The sequence below is a fragment of the Salvia miltiorrhiza genome, chromosome 5 (genome assembly GCF_028751815.1).
Source record: "Salvia miltiorrhiza cultivar Shanhuang (shh) chromosome 5, IMPLAD_Smil_shh, whole genome shotgun sequence".
In the NCBI taxonomy this organism is placed as follows: Eukaryota; Viridiplantae; Streptophyta; class Magnoliopsida; order Lamiales; family Lamiaceae; genus Salvia; species Salvia miltiorrhiza.
In genome coordinates this window covers 14,690,308-14,715,757 of record NC_080391.1, presented here as the reverse complement: position 1 = coordinate 14,715,757, position 25,450 = coordinate 14,690,308, and the positions used below count along the sequence as shown (strand labels likewise).

General features: G+C 37.5%; 1 protein-coding gene across 3 annotated transcripts; it reads right to left on the bottom strand.

Annotated features, from left to right (window-relative positions):
- Window positions 1-803: 803 nt before the first annotated feature.
- Window positions 804-22,703, bottom strand: LOC130986280 (uncharacterized). Of its 3 annotated transcripts, XM_057909639.1 has the most exons (26): window positions 22,362-22,700; window positions 21,876-21,988; window positions 21,662-21,788; window positions 20,678-20,776; window positions 20,531-20,599; window positions 20,256-20,390; window positions 20,108-20,176; window positions 19,844-19,893; window positions 19,567-19,726; window positions 16,100-16,264; window positions 15,077-15,161; window positions 13,476-13,712; window positions 13,264-13,358; window positions 13,108-13,150; window positions 11,668-11,825; window positions 10,828-10,938; window positions 10,377-10,445; window positions 10,143-10,286; window positions 9,764-9,838; window positions 9,515-9,691; window positions 9,324-9,409; window positions 2,914-2,968; window positions 1,870-1,995; window positions 1,640-1,753; window positions 1,239-1,355; window positions 804-1,160 (listed from the first exon to the last, which is right to left on the bottom strand). In XM_057909639.1, exons 1-26 carry the CDS (start codon window positions 22,476-22,478, stop codon window positions 1,095-1,097), a joined length of 2,862 nt encoding a protein of 953 aa, XP_057765622.1. In that variant the 5' UTR covers window positions 22,479-22,700; the 3' UTR covers window positions 804-1,094. The 3 variants fall into 3 exon arrangements, with proteins under 3 accessions (XP_057765622.1, XP_057765621.1, XP_057765623.1); XM_057909638.1 differs by having other exon boundaries at window positions 804-1,355; window positions 22,362-22,703; XM_057909640.1 differs by lacking the exons at window positions 21,662-21,788; window positions 21,876-21,988; window positions 22,362-22,700 and having other exon boundaries at window positions 804-1,355; window positions 20,108-20,171; window positions 20,678-20,748.
- Window positions 22,704-25,450: the final 2,747 nt, after the last annotated feature.

Below are 25,450 nucleotides of genomic sequence, written 5' to 3'. Positions count from 1 at the left end.
GTAAAATTTTAACAAAGAGAAAGAAAATAGAATATTTTAAAATTTTAGGAACTTATTTGTTTTAAATTTATTTTTAATAATTTTTATACCATATTAAATATTTTGTTACAAACTTAAATATAAGATGCTTATTAAATATCTCTTCATAAATTAAATTTGATATTATTTAAAAAAGTATTAAAATTGTAAAAGAAAAAAGAGATGAAAAATAATGAAAAAATTGATGGGAGAAGAGAGAGAAAAAATAGTGGGAAAAAATGGAGGGAGTATACTACTAGTATATGCTCATTCGTGCGATGCATGACAGACATCGAAATTAAATGATAAATTTAAATAATAAATAAATAAATAAAATAATATAAAAAATACAAAATATGTTTTAAAATAAATTATAATAATTCACATCAATCACTCAATAAAATTCTGAATTTAAAAATATAAATTTTCAATTTATACAAAGTGTAATGATATTATAGTTATTAAATAAATTTAAAAATGATTCAATAATTAAAATTTGCATTATGCATATTATTATATAGTATTATTAATCATAATAAATATTTTTTACATATAAACATAAATAAAAAGTTGTAAATTTTTAATGAGGAGATAGAAAATAAAATATTTTAAATTTTTCATAACTTATTCATTTTAAATTCATTTTTGATAATTTTTATACTATATTAAATTTAAGATACATATTGATTTTTTTTCATGAATCAAATTTGATGATGTTTAGAAAAATAATTAAATTATAAAAAAATTAAAAAAATAGTAAAAATTTTGGTGGAAGAAGAGAGAGAAAAAGAGAAGGTAAACATGGAGGAAAAAAACTCCTCTTTTATATATTATATAGATTATATAGAAGAATGGTTTGTTTAAAGTTACAAGGGTGAAAATTACCGACCTTTACAGAACCTAACCTAACTGATTACTGTAGGCTTTCACCACTGCATTTACAATACAGAGGGTAAAGTATGTATACAATGCATATAGCAAGAGACAAATTCATGCTCTTAAAGCCTAATTTGGATTCACTTTTGAGGGTTAGAAGTACTATGTATTACTCTGAAGCTTTGGTTGAAGCAAGTTTCTCATTGTCGCTTCCTTTGGTAGAGGGAATACCCAAGAAACGCAGACATTAGAAATGTCCAAAGCACCTGCAGCATAACGTAGTATGTTAACGCATACATAGAAGATGCAAGGGTAAAACACAGAGTGAGAGTGAGAGGATATACAGTATTAATTGCATGCCATCTTTCAAGACGTTTAATTCTCGACTGCATGTCTTCAATAACGCCTTCCAGTGGAGAAGCCCCCCTGCTTTGTGATGACTCTGAGGGAGAACTGCTACCCTGCTCAGCACAATAACACAATAACCAGGACATGAGAAAAATTTTACCCCTAATTTACCCACAACCACATTGGCATTTCACACATGACAAGACTGGTGTTCTTTTAGCAAGCAAAACCGACTGCAATAACTAGACAACAGAAAGCCTACTCGCAAAACGGATGCATAAGTAGTAGCTGATTATTACTTAGTTCCTATTTGTTGCATCTATATTTTATATAAACAAAACTATATAAGCATGAAGCTCACAACCTACACCCAACAAAAAAAAGGAAAGAGGGGTACCTGGGACACTATGTACTCAACAAGTTCTTGCAACCTTGCGGCTTGCTGAGAATGAATACCCCTACAACTCCTTTCCACTGCAGGTAACCTTTCCAGAATTATCTCGAGATAACTCTGAGAGAAAAGAAAGAAAGTGAGTTGCAGAAACCAGGAAAAGATTGACCAAATGCTTACTTATTAAAAGCATCAATCTATAGCAGTATAACATGTATCTGTAAAAGCAACGCTACCTTTGTGGTATATGAACCATCCAACTTAAGAGTTGAACCAGCAGCTACAACTGTTTCTTTATTTACCGCCTTAATTTGTAGGTAAGGATTTGGAACATCTTGTAGATGATCCATCTCAATAAGAATCTAAAAAGGATAGAAAAAACAGGAATAAATGAATGAGACTATATCTATCCATCATTAGTCAGTTCAATAGGAATGCAGCCTTTTGGAGATGCAACACCCGTTAATATCAGTCATGTAAATCAGATGAAACATAACTCTGACCAAACAAATGATAATGATAATGATAACTATAATGAAAAATAAATCATCCTGAGTTAGGAGGATCCACTTCTGGCTTAAGAGTCCAATACGCTGCCTAAAGTCGTAACTATCATTTATTGAGTTTGGCTGATCTGATACTCAGTATATAAATTATAAATATCAGTGTTGAGTAAATCTTGTTCAATAAAAGCCAGGAAATTCAATTCAATGAAGGTGTATTTCAGAATTTAAAGGTTCATAAGAATTTCTAATATACAAAAGAAAAAGAGGCAAGTGTTTAATATAAAACAAATATATCAATAAAAACTCACATACACACAACAAAAATCTGATATGGGAGAACAATTGCAGAAAATCTCGAACAGGATATCAGAATATAATAGCTTACCAGCAAGATCAATATAGATATCACACAAGCATTTTTTTAAAGCACAAAGTAGACATTTTCATATTTATTAAAGGTAGTTATAATATCCATACTTATTTTAATTTTTAAGGGTAGTTTAGTAATCTATATATACATATATATTATTATGATAGATAAGAAACCTTTTGTATCTAAAATTCTTCATATTGTAATAAAACAATTTTATTTTTAAGATGTAAACTATTTAAATGCATAACTCATATGTGCATCTCACACATAGCATTTGGCTAGTTGAAGAAGATATGCAAAAGGTATTATGTCAAAGTTGTCCAGCCACTTGTGTTCTAAACAACCAATTGAGTTGTTTGGGGAACTAATTGAGGTGAATGATGCAAGGACAAGATGAAAACCTTCCCGTCTTGGTAAATATAGGCAGACGCCTCAATATACGCCACAGCTTGATACCTGAAATCACATAGATAGACCATAAATCATTAACAGAAACAGAAGAATGTGGTATGAAGGACCAGCTCAGAGCATAATCTGTCTTATTATACAGATTTGTTGACAAAATTTATGTGATGACAGAGGAGTTTAATGTTTTAGAGATTCTCATAGATAGCACCAATTAAAAAAGTTTCACAAAATAAAAAATAAAAATAAAAAACTATAGAAGATGGAGAAGAGGAATCAAGATAAATCATTATTACTGTACAGATAAATAAACTACAGCATGTTTGCCTTAAAGTGATAGCATGCTATTAGGTCGGACATCCCACAGATATCCACTAATTTGTTAAACTGATAAAAGTTTATCCTTGTTCGAGACTGATTGCAAATTGAAGACGACATAATGTAACTATTAGTATTACAAAGGAATATGCAATTAAATTTGAAGACAAAAGTAGAGCACGAGTCCTTCATAAACTACATTAGCAGTTGGAATTTCAGAAATCACCAGCTGAACCTATTATACCCTATTCAACATTATCAAGCAGCCTTCGGTGATGAATGACAATTATGCCCTATCATATATCATTTCATTATATTGATAGAGTAAAGAAGAGAGATTACAGTATACTAGAATCGAACTGAATAGTTGATTCACAATTGAAAGATAAAAGACTACCAGGAGAAGAGTTCTCCTGTCCAAGCGCTAACGCCGCTTCGATCTTACACCCTAGATGCCTCCTCCCAAACTGACGGCTATTACAATTTATTGACCTAATTGCACCCAAAAGCCCATGCAAGAGCCCACACCCCAAAATAACTAATAACTAATAATAAGGAAGGAAATAACATTATAGAAATAAGGAAACTATATAATTAGGGCAACGCCCTACACCCGCTTCCCTCGACGGGAGGTGTAGACTCGATCCTTAACAACTCCTCCATCCTTCCAAACAGCCTTGTCCTCAAGGCTGAAATCAGGGGATTGCGCCACAAATTCCGCCTCATCAACCCAAGTTGCATCGTCCAGCCCCTTATGACACCATTGCACCAATACTTGACGAACACGATCATCACCCCGCCAGACCATGCGATCTCGCAAAATCCATTCTGGTATAAAATCAGGCTCCTCCTGGATGAATGCTTCAGGCAGTTCAGATTCAATAACATGATTTCCCACCACAGCTTTTAGCTGAGAAACATGGAACACGGGGTGAAGGCGAGAGCGAGAAGGGAGTTTTAAGCGATAAGCTGCAGTCCCAATTCGTGCCAGAACCTCAAAAGGTCCATAAAATTTAGCCGCCAACTTAGCACAAGAACGAGGGAGTAGGGAACGCTGACGATAAGGCCTCAACTTCAAGAAAACTTTCTGGCACACCTCAAAGTGAACGTCACGGCGATGTTTATTTGCTGCACGCAGCATTCGCTGCTGAGCACGCTCCAGATGATCACGTAGATGACGCAACACCTCGTTGCGAGCCAACAACTCTTCAGCCACAGCTCGTACTTTGATTTCAGCGGGCAGAAAACTGCCCAAAGTTGGCGGTGGACGGCCATAAACAGCTTCGAACGGCGTCATGCCTGCCGCTGAGTGAAAACTGGTGTTATAAGAGTATTCAGCCCATGGGAGCCAACGTCCCCACTGCTTAGGCCGTTCTGCCGTAAAGCAACGTAAATAAGTCTCCACGCAACGATTCACCACCTCAGATTGCCCGTCTGTTTCAGGGTGATAAGCTGAACTCATCCGGAGCTTGGTGCCCATGGCCCGAAAGAGCTCAGACCAAAATGAACTAATAAAAATAGAATCCCGATCAGAAACAATAGAAGAAGGCACGCCGTGAAGACGGACTATCTCCCGAATAAACACACCTGCCACCTCCTTGGCAGTAAATGGGTGACGCAAACCCAGAAAATGCCCATATTTGGTGAGACGATCAACTACCACCAATATGCAGTCAAAAGCACCCGAGAGGGGCAGACCCTCGATAAAATCCATACTAATGTCTTCCCATACACGTGTGGGAAGAGGCAACGGTTGCAGCAATCCCGCCGGCATACGAGTGTCATACTTATTCTTTTGACAAATCAAACATTCCGCGACAAATTGTGTGACCCTTTTCATCATGCCAGGCCAATATACATTAGCCGCCAAACGCCGATAGGTTCTATAGGCACCAGCATGCCCACCTTGAGGAGATGCATGAAACTCGCTCAGGAGCCGGGGAATAAAAGTTGACCGAGGGGCGAGCACAATTCTTCCTTTATAGTAAAGAATATTATTGACCAAAGAATAGCCAGGGAAGTCAGTAGATCCTGATCGCATTGCCAGCAACATAGGACCAAATCTGTCATCTTGATGTAGTTCTGCTCCAATAGTCGCCCATCCGACCCACGTTGGCATCGACACTGCCATATACTCCACCTCCTCTGAGCTCCGGGAAAGTGCATCTGCTGCGCGGTTAGTCACCCCAGCCTTATATTCAATCTCAAATTCATAGCCCAACAATTTGGCAACCCAAAATTGTTGAGCTGGGGTTGACACCGATTGGTGCAACAAGAAACGCAAGCTCCTTTGGTCCGTGCGAATCAAGAACTTTCGGCCCACTAAGTAGGGGCGCCAATGCTGAACAGATAAAACTAATGCCATCAGCTCCATTTCGTAGGCAGATTTTGCCATGCTACGATCCGTCAACGCCTTGCTATAATAAGCAATAGGGCGCCCATTTTGCATTAGAACTGCTCCAAGACCGTGTCCTGATGCGTCACACTCAATGACAAAGGTCTGTGAGAAGTCAGGGGTGGCTAGTACAGGTGCTGTTGTAACCGCTTGCTGCAACTGCTCGAAGGCAGCTTGGGCTTCCACCGACCACTCAAAATTGGTCACCTTCTCTTTTTTGAGTAACTGCGTCAGGGGTCGAGCCAATTGGCCGTACCCCTTAATAAAACGCCTATAATAGCCCGTGAGGCCCAGAAAGCCGCGCACCTCCTTTCACAGACTTAGGAGTCGGCCAACGTAGTATTGCAGTCACCTTAGAAGGATCCATCTGAACTCCGTGATAGGAAACCAAGTGGCCAAGATATTCGACCTCCTTTTGTCCCCAAGCACATTTCTTAGGGTTAATCACGTACGCGTGATCTCGCAGGAGACTTAAAACAGTGCGCAGCTGAGTTATATGCTCCTCCCAATCCACGCTATAAATTAATATATCATCAAAAAAAACAAGGACAAACTTACGTAAGTGAGGGCGGAGGAGGTCATTCATAGCCGATTGAAAGGTGGCAGGCGCGTTGGTGAGCCCAAAAGGCATCACGAGAAACTCATAATGTCCAGAGTGTGTACGGAACGCCGTTTTAGGAATGTCCCCTGGTGCAATCCGAATTTGGTGGTAACCCGATCGTAAATCAAGCTTAGTGAACCACCTAGCTCCACTCAATTCATCCAACATCTCCTGAATGACGGGAATAGGATACTTGTCAGGAATTGTGTTCTTATTCAGCTCACGATAGTCAACACAAAATCGCCAACTGCCGTCTTTCTTGCGAACTAGGAGTACTGGACTTGAAAAAGGACTCGAGCTTGGCTGGATGATACCCGCCTCTAACATCTCTTGCACTAACCGCTCCATCTCATCCTTGGCGGTATGGCTATAACGGTAAGGTCGAACCGAGACAGGTGGTACTCCTGGTTGAAGCGGAATGTGGTGATCCACGTCACGTTGCGGTGGCAGCCCATGTGGTGGCTGCATCACCGATGGAAACTCTTTGGCCATCTGTCGAAACAAGTCATCCTGATCATGCTTGATCTCCTGCTTTAGAATAGCTCTACAATCCATTTGTGTGGCCTCTACCCCGAATTGAGTAACCCAAACAATCCACCCTTCCTCCACATCCGTCAATTTCCCCAAACTCGCAGCATTGATTTCTCGTCGCACACAAGATGGCTCCCCTCGAAGACAAACCGTTCGATCACAATGGACAAAACTCATGTGCATCTTGCTCCAATCAGCCTTGATTTCTCCCAAAGACGCGAGCCATGAGACTCCAAATATCACATCAACACCGCCCAAGGGAAAAACATAGCAGGTAATATTGAATTCTGCCTTCCCGATAATGAATGGAAGATCGCGGCACACTCCCTCAATTGTCAGTCGGCGACCATCTCCCAAACTGCACGGTCGAATGTTCTGATCGGTCAATCTGCAATCCCAACTCGGTGGCCTTTTTAGTAGAGATAAAACAGTGACTTGCGCCACTGTCAACCATGATCAAAAGCTCTGTAGCATGGAGTTGCCCTTTAAATTTTAACGTCTGTGGTCCGTCAAATCCACGAGATGTAACCTGTGTCAACTCAAGAGTTTGTATTTGGGGCTCCTCATAAATCTCATGTCTTTCCTCCGCTGGCGTCGGTGCTGAGTTCTCCACTTCAGGCTCAATATCGTCAGAGTCACAAATAATGACTACCTGCATCGTCTTGTCAGAACAACGATGCCCAGGTTTATATCGATCGCCACAGCGGAAACATTCTCCTTTAGCCCTCTTATCCAAATACTCCTTATGCGTGATTTGACGAGTTGGCCGACTTCGGGGCTGATTGACAGAAGCAGAAGTGCTTCCGGTATACAAGGCACTCGGGCCTTTACCGCTCATTCCTGACTGAGGCGGAAAAGTCCATGGTGTTGTCCGGGATTGCGGGGGCCGAACAGATGGTCCCGACCACACTGTTGGTGACACGGTTGTACCTCCACCCGGCGGCACTGGGAGGTTATTAGTTTTGACAAGAGCCTGATCATAGCCCCTCACTGCCCCTAACTCGCGTTCAATTTCTCGGGCCAGGTGTATAGTATCAAATAAGTCTTTGGCGTCCCGAGAACGTATTCGCAGCCTGATTTCATCTGTTAACCCGTGCAGAAACATGCCGAGGCAATAATTATCTGCAAGGCCAGGAACATGCACCAGACGTGAAATAAACAGATCAGCGTATTCACTTACTGTGCCTGTTTGACGGGTGTACATAAGTGCCTCGAATGTGTTGGCCATAGGATCCTCGCCATACCGTCTCAGCAGCTCTTGTTTAAACTGTATCCAGGATAGGGCTGGGTATTTAGTTTGTGTCCACTGGAACCAATGCAGAGCACCTCCCTCCAACGCAATTAAGGCAACATCGACCTTACTTGCATCAGGAATCCCATGCAACTGAAAATACTGCTCGGCTCGAGCAATCCAGGCCTCCGGCTTACTCCCATCAAAAGGTGGTAAGGAAACTCTATTTGCAGAGGTATAGGTTTCAGGCGTGAACGGCGGTGGGCGGCGACCTCCATCTGCTGAACTTTCCTCGCCGTCAGTGTGGTTCGCCCGTACGGTCCTTTCCTTTATCGAGCATAAAGGTTTCTAGGAGCGAAGTCAGAGATTCGATCTTCGTCGTCAAGTTGCCAATTTCTGCGGACATCTCATCACTCCTCTTCTCTATCGTCGCCAAACGATTTTCAGATTCCATGTGGGTATTCGAACGGGTGGCTGGCATGGAACTGCGCCGGCAGGTCGGACCAAATTGATAGAGTAAAGAAGAGAGATTACAGTATACTAGAATCGAACTGAATAGTTGATTCACAATTGAAAGATAAAAGACTACCAGGAGAAGAGTTCTCCTGTCCAAGCGCTAACGCCGCTTCGATCTTACACCCTAGATGCCTCCTCCCAAACTGACGGCTATTACAATTTATTGACCTAATTGCACCCAAAAGCCCATGCAAGAGCCCACACCCCAAAATAACTAATAACTAATAATAAGGAAGGAAATAACATTATAGAAATAAGGAAACTATATAATTAGGGCAACGCCCTACACCCGCTTCCCTCGACGGGAGGTGTAGACTCGATCCTTAACATATATCTCTCCCAATCAATTACTGCAACATCTTCTAGAGGGCAGACCAGGAAGTTGCACCCTCTTTCTCTGGGTGTGTATGCGTTTTAAATAGGGCTGCCAGATTTTCGAACAAGACTCAGGGGTCTAATTAAACAATTCCAGGGCTTATGCAACATGGCATTGAAAATTGAATTCTCATTTTACACCTAGAGGGATACCTAATAGGCTAATATACGAGTCAGGATATAGGTGCCTAATTCCTATCTCAGAATGCCTAATGAATTAGATCAAGTTTTTCTAGTGCATTTGAATTTCAAACAGAGATAATTTCACAAATTGATAGTCCAAGATGAACTCTTTCCCTGCCAACTAGTGTATTGTAGTATGGGCACCACTAGTTGAATAATATCAGATACTGAATGTCATACAAATTTACAAAAGATGACAATGATATCAACATTATCATACATTAAGGAAGAAACTAAGTAGCACAATGAGACATACCCAAGATTAAGAAGACCCGCTACTGTATTTATGCTGATGTCAAAATCCACTTTGGGCTGAATAATAAAATCACCTTCTGTAATAGGCTGTGGAAAGGAGGGAGCGGAGATGATCATTCAAATGAAAAATACATAGAAAATAACACACAAGCTGCTAGGCAAGAAACCCATGGACTCAATATAAAAGCAAACCTCTCGAATTAGCAGGGCGAATCTACCCTCACATATTCGAACCCTTATACAATCACTCTCTGTCAGCTGTCCATTGGAAGGTATTCCAGACAACCGTAGATAAATGTCAATGAAGTTCTGAACTGAACTGCATATCTTAGCTGGATCCAGAATTTTTAGAATATCTTGATAAGCAACCTGCAAAGTATGAATCCATCAAACAATTATCAATACAAAATCCAAGTTCAGGAGAAGTAAGAAACAACTTACTTGTTTGTTACTTTTCAACACAAACAATGAGCTCTCAGGTGATAGCACTGGGTCAAAGTCATTTCTGATCTTCAGCTGCAGAGAAAAAGCTCCAAATCACAGTCAGAATTAGTGCATAACTGAAACTTTTAATACATGTCCCCTTCAGTAACCCAAGATCTTTATTAACACAAGGAAACAAAAATTGTACTCAAGAATGTACAAACTCAAGAAGATTCTTCGAAAAGATACTGAAACCCATTTTGGCGCATACAGCACATTTTGTTAAGATAAACTGAAAATTTTGAACCTCAAGTATCATGAAATTCCACACTTTACATGAATAATAATGATGCAAACTTTTCAAGAATCATAAATTGAACCGCAGTGAAGAACTAACATGAGCTTCAACAAGATGTGGTTCGATATGCTGCTGGAACATTGGAAACACAGTCATCATAATTTCATCTTGGGATACGAAGCATCCGACTCGTTTTTTATCTCGTTGAACCCGAGAAATCAGATGTGAATGCACCCCTCCAACCTGTTTCATGATATGGGAATCATATTTCAGATCAAACTTCCGCTAAAGAAGTGAATGAGGTTCGATATAGCAGGTCCTTATCATACTTACAACAGCAATCCATAAGTCAAGATGCTTTCTGATGTCAGGATGCAAAGCGTAGACACCTTCAAAAATTATCTAGTAAACAAACAAGCAGTTCGTTAGAAGACAAGATAGGTCAGGCGTAGAAAGTAAAGCAATCATTTCATCATGTATATTTTATTGTCATCCAGCATAGCATTCTTAGTCATCTTTCTATTTAAAAAGTGTCTCCACTACTAGTAATATCCCACACCGAGTGGTTCATATATGGATCAATGGACTCTCTTCTAGACTATTTCTGCAATGTGAGGACAAATGCTAATTAGTTGATGACGGAATCCGTTGTGTTTCCATAGCGCTATGGGCCTCAACCCCCATGGGTCTAAACCGTCAGTTTTCTACTACTAGAGCAAATAAAAACCAACAAGTGAATACGTTTGTCCAATAGAAAATGGTAGCAAAGAAATTCAAGTTATACCACAGCACAATCTTCAGATACTTCAAGCTCTTTGAGACCACTTCGAGAACCAGTCTCCAAATCAAATACAGGCACCTTTGTTCTTCTGCTATGCTTTACATCATCAATGTTCTGCAATTGCCAGATTGGCAAATGGTTAGCCAAAGAAGGAAAACAAATTCTAGAAGTAACTGAGGAGAAATCCATCACAAATATGGATCTAACAAATTTCTCCATCTAATTTTCAGACTTCTCATATTGGAAGTCATTTTGACATCATACACTAAAGTGTTGATGCACAACTACTTAAAATCTGTAAATGAAGTCAGGGATAAATATTGACGTTATTTCTTTTGCACTGCAACTGCTTCAGTACTGCACACTTTCCACAGAGGTCATATAAAAAAGTTGTATTTGGCTTTGCATATTGAGTACCAAATTAATATAAAAAAGAGACCTTCCATTTATGCTCCTATGATAGCATTAATGAGAAGCCTTGAGAATTCCCAAAAGTAAGCCTGTATACTTGCCACTCCCTCACTAACACACAGCTACCACAAAAAGACACCGAGATCATGGGCGCTTAACCAAACTGACCGAGCCAAACCAAAAGCCATGGTTTAGATTATTTTTATGGATTATGATGGATTTTTCATGCCAAATTCTGTGATGTAGGCACTCAAACAAAGAGACGTAATGGGAGTGTTCGATTTCTGCTTGATTGATTTACTGTAAGTTCCAAATAATTCATATAGCTACTCCTCACTAGCTTATCATACAGGCAGCTCTATACTAGATATTCTCATAAATGTTGAAAACATAAATAGTCAGGAAAACTAAAAGCATATTAAAGATGCATACTTTTGACAATAAAGCCAGATCAAGAGAGCTGAAGTCATCGTACTTAAAATCCTTCGTTTGATCAGATTTATAGTAGCTCTCTAGTGAAATGACTTCACAACCAACAATGTTTGCCATCTTACGAGCCAAACTCGTTTTTCCTGATCCACTAGGACCTCCTGGAACAAAATTAAAGAACAAAAGGGTTAAATAAGGAATTTAAGCCAAATGCCAAACTACAGGTATAGAAAGCCTTAAATAAGAACAGGATGCAGATTTTGAAAACTAGCATTGTCTCATAGTTCATAACCAGCTGATGCACAATGTCCAAACCAAAAGATGGAAATGCATGGTTATAGCTCTTCAAGAGAATCTTCAAACATACACACTTTAGAAATATAATACTATCATTAACAAACTAATAAATAAAAATCGCACAACAAAACTACAAAAATGCAGCAACAGATCAGCCTGGACTTCTGGAGCAAAAAGCACCTAGACTACTTGCAGACCCTCCCCTCCCATATCTTGAACAGTTTTCTCATATCATTCAAAGAAGCCGTCTAGCATCATAACCCTTTTAAGAATTGCACTAGTTTCTTCTCTTACTCGGCATATCTCATCTCTAATTATTTTTCAGATTATTTACTAACTAAAGGTCAAGTACATCATATATCCAATTATTTGTTTTCTCTTATATCTTATCCAATCCCCTACCTAATATTGGATTTTAGCATAACAAAGTGGCTTCAGTCTTACACCTCCACTTCCATGCATCAACTTTTAATCAGATTTCTTCCTATAAGCATTTCTCAAGTATACCATTGCTTATGAAAAAACCATATCTTGTTTCAAAAGATGAAGTCCATATTCCACCGACAGTGTGGACAATCTTTGCTGGTCCTTTACTCCGAAGTTTAGGTAGCTATCTGCCTAGAGTACAGCTGTTATGGATAAAGTTTATGGCTGCTAGAAGGAGAAGGCGCAAGCATAAGTCTGTGTGTGCTGCCTTGCTGTTTTCTTTCTTTCTTTCTTTCTTTCTTTCTTTATTTATTTATTTATTTTCCTGGTATTTTATTCTCAAAATAAAAACCCTGGTATTTATTATTTAAGTTAGTTATCAGGCCATGGGCTCCAGTTATGGCTTGCTTTGGCCTAAGTATTACAAAGGGTTCACTCTCCTTTTGAGAGGGGTATCGAGGATTTTATCTGGAATTAAGATCACCGCTGCGCGCTTGGAACAGAAGAGTCTTCTTTTATGGAGTATTTTCTTTGGACAATTGTTACTTTGATCCACACATTAAATCTTTCCTTCCCAGTTCTATTCTTGGTTTATTCTGCTAAACTCTGACAATAGCCATCTGTGTGTTCAACTCACTTCCGTAGTGTAATTGAATTGCTTTAAGAGGTATCACTGCTAAGTTTTCCATTAGAGAGAACGTGAGAAAGAGTTTATCTTACCAATTCCTACTATCACTGGAGGTCCCTTATTCTCCAACAACGCCTGCAATAGTTGTACGTGTGAAATTTGAGCCCACGTGAGTGAGTATGGCCAATGATAACTTTAAACTCTAAATAGTTGAAGAAGTAACGAGCTCATTGTTTATAAGAGATTACTTGTATTGCTTGTACAGCTAGAAGCAGTCCTCTATCTAAATCATATGAGTCAGGCATTGGAGCAAGCTGCAGGGCATCCGTAGAAGAATGAGGACCTGTAGTTGTTTCATGAGAAAGATCGAGCCATAAGGAGAAAATAAGAAGTTTCTGCCCAGCTTTTCAATTTACTTGCATACATGATCTTCACTCACTATATAGCAAAAAAGGCATACCAGTGGCAGAAGATCCATCAGATAGGAGAGGATCTGGTGTGATAAAATGCCAAGTCGCCAAGACAGGTTCCATTTTAGATTTGGTAGGTGAACGAGTCCATGGCTGAGGTAAATCTTCAATGTGGTTGACAAGATTAGGAGATATACGAAGTGGCTTAGGAGTTGCAATCTTTTGCTCTTGAGTGGTGGCAGAAGTTGCATTGGACAAAGGGGGAGGTGTATTAAGCCGTGGAACCCCTGCAACATGGACAAATCTATAAGAAAGAGATATAGCTCATAATCACATAAACTTGATTAGAAAACACTGAGAATGCCAAGTTTCAGAGGTTTCCACTTTCCACGTTGAACCACTAGCTAGTCCAACAAATAATCACTAAAATCATCTTCTTTTCTTCTCACTTCTTCCCCCCCCCCCCCCCACCACCCCTTTTTGGGAGAAAAACCCAGGCATGGAACCCAGCAACTAACAACCACTCCACCACCATTTAAATCCTCAAAGTTACCATCTTCAATTTCAAAATACTTATGAATAGTTCACCATGAGCTCAAATCATAAAAAAGTAACATTTGCATGCACAAACTAGTGACATTCAGTGTTGTAAAAAGCTGTTAGAGGCTTACGCCCTGAGGCGGGCCTCAAGGCAAGGCTATCGGAAAACGCCTCGGCTTATGCCTTTGTGGCTGCTGGTGAGATCTACACCTTTTCAAGATGAGGCGTCCGCCTTAGGGTAAAATTCCCCAAAGCGTGAAGCCTGCCTCACCAAAAAGCAGCATACAAGGTTTTTGGGTGTAGTTGGGTCGGGGGGTTTTGGCCTAACTAATTCAAACACAATAAAAATTGAATGCCCAATAAATATTAAACAAATACTGATTAACTAAACAAAAAAGAAAAGAAAGTTATGTAGTGGCATCAATCCTCCTACTGTTGAGGACATGCAATGAACAAGGCTGGATGTAGACGTGCATTGATGAGGACTCTAAGGGGGCGTTTTCTTTGAAGGATTAGCCTTGATAGATAAAAATAGTAAGGGTCATCATTTGTTTACTTTGATGGATTGAAACTTTGGGATATCCCAAGCCCCTTGATTATTTTTATCATTTAAGCTAGTTTTGCTTGATTTTTATCCCATTGAAAAGGTGGGATTGGAGAAATCCTACTCTTGAGGATAAAAATACTCAATCATGCAAAGTAAACGCCTCCTAATGGTATTGTTGATGATGAGTTAGATGTGTGATGTGTGATGTTTGATTATGATTTGATCTTATTATTGAGTAATAAAACAATATTATGAACACTTTATGTCTTTCATTTGATGTTTTTGGGACTTCTAAACAATTAAGTTTAATGTTTGGTTTGTTATCTATGTTTTATAATTTTTATTAACTCTTTGTCTTTAGTCCGAGGCGTAAGCCTCGGACCACCTTGAGGCTTACTTTTCGCTGAGACAAAACGCCTTAAGACTTTTACAACATTGGTGACATTTATAATATTAAAGTAAGAAGATACTAACAGGAGGAATAAACAGGGACACATGCAACTGTGTCAGTATGTAATAAGTATGTATATATGTACATTGATTCATGTATAGAGAAGTTCCAACCTTGTCTCTCTAGTATCATCTCGAGATATGATTTAGTGATCCATGGTCCAGTTATACCTATCCTTGACGATTCTGTCCCAACTATCTACAGAAGATATTGACCACGTCAAACATAAGTTCAAATCCACAGATTTCCTGGTCATCAAAGAACTCACCAATAATCCAAATCCTGCTATTTGTTATATCATGTATATTTGAAAAAAAAAGGGCATAAAAATAGTAAATATTGTAAAATAGCATCTACAGCTGAAATGATGAGGCCCATAATAGCAAGAGCTGATACAGACAACAATTTTCAATGATCTGTCACTTGATCATCAACATGAACTTGCATAAGCTTTAAGGGGAATGGTTCGATACCAGCAGAAAGAAAGAAATGGTCTAAATTTAAAGAGTGATCTAGAGTCAAGATTTCATAATGTTAGATAGTGAGGACACTCAATCTAATGGAAAATTTTCGTACTGCCACGAGAACAACATCAATGGTTTTGCGCATGAACTTGCATGAGCTTTAAGGGGAATAGTTCGATACCAACATCAAGAAAGAAATGCTCAAAATTTAAAGAGTGGTCTAGAGTCAAGATTTCATAATGCTAGAGTCTATAAAATTATGCTAGTTTTAGTTTTGTTCAGTTTTCTACAAATTATTGAATTATGTTATTTCTTTCCCGCTGCTGTCTCAAACCTAAATTTCTTTTCAGTTATGAATAAAGCAAGATGACATGCCATTTTGTGTGTTAAATAAACTGGGGCATTACAAATACTAACCGTGCATAATATCCAATCTAGCCACTTTCACGAATCCTAGAGCATCAGTGCACACTGGCACCAATGCTTCATAAATAACAACTAGAAATATTGAGAACATGGCAAAGAAATTCAAACTTTTTGGTTGGGTCTTTACATTCAGGCATAGTAAAACTTAAAAGCTGAAATAAAAAAAAGTTGGTTCAAACTCAGGTTACAGTTTCAGTAATACACAAGATAGTTAAGAGACTTAGAAAAAGAAAGAACAGTTCATACCTTTCTACTTGTACCCCTGAGAACCATATAGGTCTCTCCTAGAGTATCAATTGTTTCCAATGACACTGAAAGATTACCATCAATAGCCGAAGTTGATGCCCTTTTATAACTCACTACCACTGTATATCCCAAAGCCAGTAAACCCCCCAATGTCATCCGCCCAACCTGATACAATGTCCAAAGGATAAGTTAAAGACATACATATGTCCTCAACAGAAAAGCTATAGGGTAATTTGTTAAATACAAATTCTGGCGAGAATGATTAAAGCACCTTATTACCATGCTGGAAAACTAAATACCAAGGCATGTCAATGCATATATAAAATGCATAGCGTTTGATTTATTTAGAGTGGAGAGTATATGACAAGGTCACTGCATTCAGTAATTGACAGGACAATCTTCTTTATATACATATATAAATACATACATTAATTAGAACATCTTATTCCTAGATGAACTTTCGAATAAATCATATAATGCTGCAGTTATATAAAGAATAAATGTAACAGCAAAGTAGTAACAAGTCAGGAAACAAAATTTTGATCCCCTATAGTTGTAGAATGCTAGAAAAGCTAAAGATGATGAGACTTGGATGAAACAAAAAATTTGGTGCATGTTCCTACAAGTGAGAAATCAATACAACTAGTACGCACTCTCGTGCGATGCACGGTGCATGACATATTTTATAATCAGAAAAAATATATATATAATATGAGATATATATATAGGGAGAGGATCATGTGCGAACTGATGAACAACGATGTTCATGTGCGAACCAATGAACAAATACATAATATACTTGAACAAAAACGCATGAACAACGATGTTCATATGGAGAACCATGAACAAATACATAAAATACATGAACATATGCACATGAACAACGATGTTCATGACAGTAGTCATGAACATCGTTGTTCATGTGACGCATGAACAGCGATGTTCATGACTTAATGTTGAACAATCGTTGTCATGTCCAAATAAAAGGCTGTGATTGGTTCTCCATTCTCACAAAAAGATGTAATTCTCACTTGATCCCATCCCTATATATATATATATATATAACATATATATAGGGTTAAGTTCCGGTACAAACTCATTTAACGTAAAAACTAAAAACGTTGCACTTAACCTATAAAGTAATTACACTTAATGTATAAATGAACTGCACTTTTGTAGTAAATAAATTACCCTGTAATTATGCTCCCTTTGAGATTCGAACCCAAAACCACGAAAGTGCTGATAATTTTATCAGGTCAAGTGCAAATACTTTATAGGTTAAATGCATGAGGTTTGTAGTTTTTACGTTAAGGGAGGTTTTTATTTGATATATATATATATATATATAAGGATTATGTTGTAGTGAGATTGCTATTTTTCGCGAGACATTGAAATAATGAATAAGCCAATATACAGTATTGAATAAGATAATATATAGTGTTGAACAATGATATTCAAAAAATTAGTAAAATTTTTGCTCCCTACAAGATTCGAATCCATGTAAAAAATTTCCCCCCTCCAGATAAAGATCAGCCATATGATACATTAAATCAAAATTTACAAATCAATCTAAGCTCACACCATATATGAGGGATCTCATTGGAATCATTATATATATATATATATATATAAACACCAATCTAATATTAAATCTAATTAAGAAAAGATAAACAAATTAGTTTACAAAAATAAATAAATAAATAATTCTTACACACATCACTAAAAACTAAATAACTTCATCATATTTAAAATTTTGTTTTGTTAGATATATAAATCAAATTCTATTTGTTGGAACGCTTTAGCATGACCGTTAGTCCGTTACAAGTATCTAACTAATTATTCATCTACAAATCTATATTAAAATCAATACAAATTCTTCTTTTTAAATTTTATTCTAAAAACTAAATCAATAGAATCATTTTCTCCTTAATTGCATTAGAAACTATTATAATAAAAAAGTGTGCAAAAAAAAAAGAGTACAAAGATTGATATCTAATACAAATATAGAAAAGTAAATAAATTTAATATAAAAAATAAATCAAAGAGAGATGAAAAAACTATGCTAAATTTAGGAGAGAGAAAAAAAATTACTTCAAATTTTTGTGAGGAAAGAGAAAAAAAAAAAATCATTAAAATTTTAATTTACCATATAACTTATTTTTTATGATTTCTATACCAAACTAATATCATCTTTGACAATTTTTAGAAAAGAATCAAAACACAACAAATACTCTAAAAGAGAAGGGAGAGAAAAATTGTTGAAAAAATTATCACCGTTAGAATTATGATTTTATATATTATATAAATACTCTATAGATAATTGTTGTCATATTTTTTTATTTGGAAAAGAAAATAAAATTGAGAAAATAAATGAAAATAAAGCAAATTAAGTAAACACAAATAAAAAATATATATAAAAAAAACTAAAAGATAAAAGATACATATATATGCAAAAAACAATAGGAAAGAGAAAAATAATAAGTTTGATATTTCTAACTTCTATAACATTTTAAATTTAATCTTAAATTAAAATTCTTGTCATCATCTTTAATTTGCATATTGAACATTTTATTATTAATTAAAACATATAAATTTTACAAAAAGAAGAAGAAAATAAAATACGAAAAAAGGAATAGAAAAAAGTAACTATTTTAGAATGGAAAACGGTATATTGTTAATGAAAAATATATACTTAGATATAGTGGGAAAAAAATAACAAAAAAAAGTTTTTTTTATAGCATTGAGTTAGCCAAAAAGTAGGAATCATGAATTGAAAAAAAAAAAAAACTGGTTTTTTAAAATTTGGCCGTTAAAATTCTATTTTCATATATTATATAGATATAGATAAGCAGCTAACCATGTCATGGCATAAACTCATACCACCTTCTTCTGCTTACTTTTTCAAATGCATATTGCTAAACTGATGTAAATTGTGTGCTTAAAAGTTTACCAGCGATGAATAAAGATAAAAATCAATGTGAAAAGAAGGAAAACCAGAGTCTAGAAAAGAACATTGAACAACAAGTACTATACGAACTAAGAAGTATACATAGAAGACCGCGGTATGTACTTTACATGGATTGCATGGGCCATCTATAGCAATGTGTATTGCCCAGTTGCCCTTGGATTGCAGGACCAATCTAATGCAACGTATTGCTCCCAAATGCAAAGATTGTAATAGAAAACTATAGTTCCATAAGAATCTCAGTACTTTATTAACCAAAAAAGCTCCATCTAACTTTATTTTTTGCTTGTCCCCTCACACCAAAATGCATCTTTTTCAGAGTCAACAGTTGTTTTTATTTTCAGAAACATGATTTGTGGTGAAAATAGAATCATATATTCATTGCAAGAGCGTTGCTTCAAATGAATCTGAATCTGAGAAAAAGTTTTCCAAAACATTAAAACAAAACATATTTTCAGTTATAGAGAATGTAAGTACGATCTTTAATGTGGAAATGTTTTACCTCAAATTCAGCTCTTGGCCGGATGATGTAATTCTTATCAACAATCCTTTGATCACCCAGGGACAGATAATACTTGATACCAGACTGCCGCACCTTGATCCAATCATTTATTCGTGCTTCTTCACTTGCACAAGGTGGTCTCAAGTACATCTCAATACAACTTGAAGCAAAAATCCACAAGCTCAGATTCTACTAACATAAAGAAAGTGACAATTGAAATGGCAATTGACCATTGTGATGGACACTAGATGGGAAATCCAAGGACTGGACAACTTACTTGTCAACTTGTGCTTCCTTTCCTTGAAAAATAAAGGCATCATATTGAGACTGTTGCAAGCAACGAATTTCAAGTTAAAAGGTTCAGACAAATAGTTAAGCAAGTGAAGAGATAAAGTTGAGATTATAACTCCCAATACCTATATTTTAGATTCTATAAAGAAAACATTATTTTCCTCAAAATTAAGCATCGTACAGAATGTTTTCCATTTTCCAAGGAATTCCCCTTATAAATTAGTTGACAATAGAGAACAAACCAACATACCTCACTTTTGCATTTAAGCTTGTAAATTGGCTCTCTAAACGACGAAACAAAACTGTTGTTAATTCTGATCTAGAGAAGAAATAAAGCCAATCAGAAATAAGAATAAATGTGAACATAATAATTTAGGATACAAGGATACCAAATGTACCTGTGCGTGATGGAGGTCAGGCTCAATATGCTTTGTGAAGAGAGGAAAAATGCTGTCGATGAGGTAGTCCAACGAACAAGACTCGCCAATATCATATTGGACTTTGGAAAGTAAACTAAAATGAACACCACCAACCTAATTCCCCAAGCGTATAGAAATTTAATCAAATTCATAGAAGTGTGTATTATTATTATAGTACAGTTACCATTAAAGAACAGCTTCTAGACAGGTTAATGTATATGCTCAGTAATTTGTATAATGTACATGAAGATTACCACAGCAACACGTATATCTAGCAAAGAGCGTAGTCTTGCATGCAGGGCATAAGTACCATCCACTATAACCTTCAACCACAAGATGGAGAAACAATTCAGCGAGCTTATTTACAAGTTCAGCAAAAGAGTAACCATTATCAGACCTACCACCCCAGATGAAATACTTTTTATGGTATTCGACCCAACATGTCTTCTTGCTTGAAAATCAAACACTGGGGTCAACGTATCACGGCCATTTACCAAGTCCTATAGCAACAAAGACTCAGTTATAAAATTCATATTCATGAACTCATGATAGAGTATGCCTAAAAAACCATTGTGTTTTATTGCAAAACAAATATCCAGCAAATATAGGTTTCAAGTACTTTAAAGGCATTCACTGGGCGACCGTTGGCAGCCAGCCAGGGTGGGGACAGCACAAAATGGTTGGATTCAGTGGTGAAGAATGCTTCTTTGGTAGGGCACATATTTGGCACTGGGGCCTATCCCTTCCTCTTATGAGTACCAAGCCGCACCCCATACACAAATCAAAAGGTTTTCCTTTCCAAAATCAAAACTTTGAAAATTTTATCACATTCAAATTTGCTTAAAAGTACCTTGTTTTAAAAATCATCCTTTATATCATATCACGGTGTTAATACATATAGGTGGTGTCCGGTTTGATGGATTAGATAAATTTAGTCTTGTGATATGTTATGATATGTTGGACTCGGCCAGTGACTTAATCTTGGGACAATGCCACATAGGATTACTAGATTAGTCATGGCTCATGGCTTATGAGTCTTGAGTAATCTCGAGTAACCAAACGCACGAGCTAGAAATATATGATCTTCTCATTAGCTATATTACAACATCAAAATATCAAATTTTCACCACAATCCCATTTTCTTTATTTTAGAACTTAGTCCAAATGTATTGATACTATTGTTCACTTAGTAAATGTAATAGCACAAAAAGAAACTTTTGGAGCATATTCTTGATAAAGGATACTTTTTGCTGTTTAACAAGAGAATATTTAATGAAGTCCACAAATGACATCAACCATTCCAGTAGTTGTTCAATGCCCCTAACCCAAATTAATAAAGATTTGATTACCTACATGACAATGCTGGTGAAGTTAAAAATACATACCTCGAGATTCTGGACAAGGAGTTCAAAATCAATAGAATCTAAATCATTGGTATCATCAACCCCTGTACGATAGTTCTCCATTGAGATAACAGTGCAACCAATTACAGATGCTACCTTTTCAGCCAAGCTTCAAGAACCATAAAATTCGTAAAAAGAACAGATAATGTGAAATAGTGACATCGGAATCACAGAAATCATGTAAGAAGACAGGTACCTTGATTTTCCTGATCCAATTGGACCACCAATTCCAACAGTGACCACTCCATCTTTCTTTGACCTCAGTTCTTGAATAGATTTCACCAACAAGTAGTACCCATGATCAAATGACTGCAAAATAGCAAAATTCATACGTTATACTAACACCTTCATAAGAACCAAATGCCACAAAAATATAGAAGAAACATTCTGCCAATTCAGAGCTTCAAATGTATGATTTCAATACTTTGGATCGTAAATTAGAGTGAAACATAGGTATCAAGAGCACCAAAAATACAACAGAACCAACCCACAAAAATGTATATAACTTGATCATAACCCAAAGTCAATTTTCCACAATACGATCAGCAACCAGCTTCTTAAACTACTCCAAAATATCAAGGATATGCACTCCTTTCAAAAATTAAACTTCTTCGCCCAATTCAACAACTGCCACTGAACGAAAGAAACTACCCAAATCCAAAGGGGGGAGACGAGAACATACCACGTGTAGGGGGAGAGACTGGAGAATGGATGATGATGAAGAAGAAGTTGAAGGTTGCTGTTGATAGAAATCACGACCACCTTCTTGGAATACACGCCGCACCACCTGATCATCCATGCGCTAATTCACCAGAATTGCTTCTATTAATCCACACCGATTAAAATCGTTTTGATGCTGGTAGCGAGAAAAATTAGTTTGATCGAGAGCGTGGAGTGTATGATTTCAATAGAGAATCTTGAGCTTTGCTTTGTGGGTTCAATGCTTCACCTGTACGAAAACTGTAGAATATCCGTAGAAATTTGTTTCCTAATTTTAAGGCTTCCGCTTATAATATTAGGCGGTTTTATGATTGTTTTTTTTTTCAGTTTGCAGTTGCAAATTCAGGGTTAATGGTAGTCCCTATTTGAAAGACAAAAATAAAAATATACCCATTATAAAATAAATGTATAAAATATTAAAATGTACTCATTTTAGAGTTGAAAGGACTAAAATACTCTTAAGACAAAAAGAAAATATCAAACAAATCCCTTTCTTTCTCGCCACACTCGACATCTCCTTCTTGCTCGACGCCTTCGCCTCGCTCGAAAGTTCTTAGTTGCTCGACACTCAATGCTCGAGGTGTCGAGCAATAGTTCAATTTGAACTATTGCTCGTCTTGCTCGACGCTTGACACCTCCGCCTCGCTCGACAGTTCTTAGTTGCTCGACACGCGATGCTCGAGGTGTCGAGCAATAGTTCAATTTGAACTATTGCTCGACACCTCGATGCTCGACAGTTCAATGCTTGACGCACTTGAGTGCTCGACGCTTCAGTGTCGAGCAATGCACGAATTATACATAAGGGTAAAAATATCCTAAGTGGGTGGATTTTATTGTTTTGAAAAAATTGGGTATATTTTATGTTTCATCTTTCAAAAAGGGTATATCTCATTTTGCCTCTTGTATTTAAGGGCATCAATTGTGCTACCACATAGTGATGCCACATGAATAACTACCTCTTTTTTCAACTATTTTATATTTTCTCCACTATTATTAAAATACGGCTATTATTAGAGAAAAAAAAAAAGAACCTAAAAAGACCCGCACAAAAATGCGGACTAAGGGCCGATGCTCATTAAAACATCTTTACAAAAAATTCAATGGAAAAAACTGTAAAGAAGAAAAAGAGTACTCATCTAAAAAAAAGGGGGAAAACAAACACAGATAAAAACCAAAAAACCATCAAGGGGTGGGGGTCCGGGGGAGCTTCGGGAGCTCCGGCCTAACCATCTCCCCCAAGCCACCCCGGACACCTGGATGGCCAACCAACCGCAAAAAACGCAAGGAAGCTGAACCAGGAATAATCGGGCTCCAAAACAGAAAACTAAACAAGCAACGCTCAAGATGATAAACATCGAGCAGGAGGGCGCAACGACGACATAGGCCGCACCTCCCCAGAGCGAAACGCAACACTACCCCCGATGAAGTAAAAACCGACCGAGCGTAAAGCCACCAAACGAGCAGAATCTTCCCAACCCCAGCCGCTAGCGCACCAGACGATTGTAAAAGGGTTAAGGAGACGCTCCAAAACACCACCTCAAACCAGCTGCGAAGCCAATAAATTCTAGCAAAAATGCAAGAAAATCCCGCCCCAAAGCTGCCACCCCCATTCGCGTACCAGACCAGCAGACCTCCATGCAACTCGGCACCGCAGCAGACAGCAAGAGATGTTGCCCTCTTACCTAACCAACAGCCCCAAATGCTGGCGCCACCCAAGGAGAGGCAGCACGCAACCTGCCCGGTGTTCGTAGAAATGCCAGAATAAGCCAAAACCTTCCCTAAACAAATGACCACCCCTGAACAGACGAAACGAAACCCCCAACTATCCGAAGCTAAGAACTAGAAGCTCAGGAAGACATCGTCGCCGCACCAAAAAATGAGCTCAACCTTTTTGACGCACATAGCTATGAACCGATAAATCTCGCGCCACCGCCTCACGAATAAAATCAACGCTATGAGTCCAGAAGCCCACCGGGGTATGAGGGCTCGCCATAATGTCTACCAAGGCATTCCCTTCCCGGAAGATGTGAGAAATCCGAAACTCCATCTTATCAAGGAGCCCAAGAGCGTAATTCCAAATCGCAGCAAAACACCATGGAATACGACACGATTTGGTAGATAAAATGTGAACCACATAAGAAGAATCCGCCTCAAACCACACCTTTCTTGTCACGACCGGACCTAATTAAGGATAATTAAGCCGGGGAAACCGTGACTAATGGAGGGAGATTAGAAGCGGGGTAGAAAGGGGATAATCAAACAAGGAAGGATCACATTTCATCATTTAACAAAAGGGATATTTATCATATAACAGAAGTTTAGTCATATAGACTCAAATAACTAGTAAGTTCAGATATCTCTGACTTATTCAAAATAGCATAAAACTTTTGAGTACGCAACGGAATATGATTCTGATTACATGTATGAAGACATGTAACCCTAGAGTTCATTAATACATAATAAGACAAAAGAATTTCCGCTCGTCACTTCATCAACATCGGCAGCTGCTCAACCTGCACATTTAGAAATATATGCAGGGCTTGAGTACAAAAGTACTCAGTGGGCACGTATGCCTAAGTATGAAAATACATGCTTCAAAACTGTAAATTGTCATGCCATAATTAAACAGTACATCAAGGGAGTTTTTCGCTAAAAGGCCCAAGCTTACTAAATTCATTTGTGATTCTTAAAGTTCGACTGCAGTCTAAGTTCTCTTGTAATCTATCATATCTGGAACTTTGTGCCGGAGAGGTGGCCACCTCTCACGGTCACTTGACCGGCCAACCCGCTAGATGACTCACGGTCACTGGTGTACACTAGCCCTGGCAGGATAGCTATCAACTGCTCAAGACCCGAATTCGATTACATGATAAAAGTCACATCAGATAGATATCATACTGAAATTTAAATATTTTATGGCAAGACAATATTTGAAATAACTTCAATTAATATTGTCATGAAATAACTTGCTTGAACGTAATATTTAACTCATTTGATCTATATGAAAGTAATGCCCACCTGATAGTGATTTTCTGTGATACAAAAGCTCCT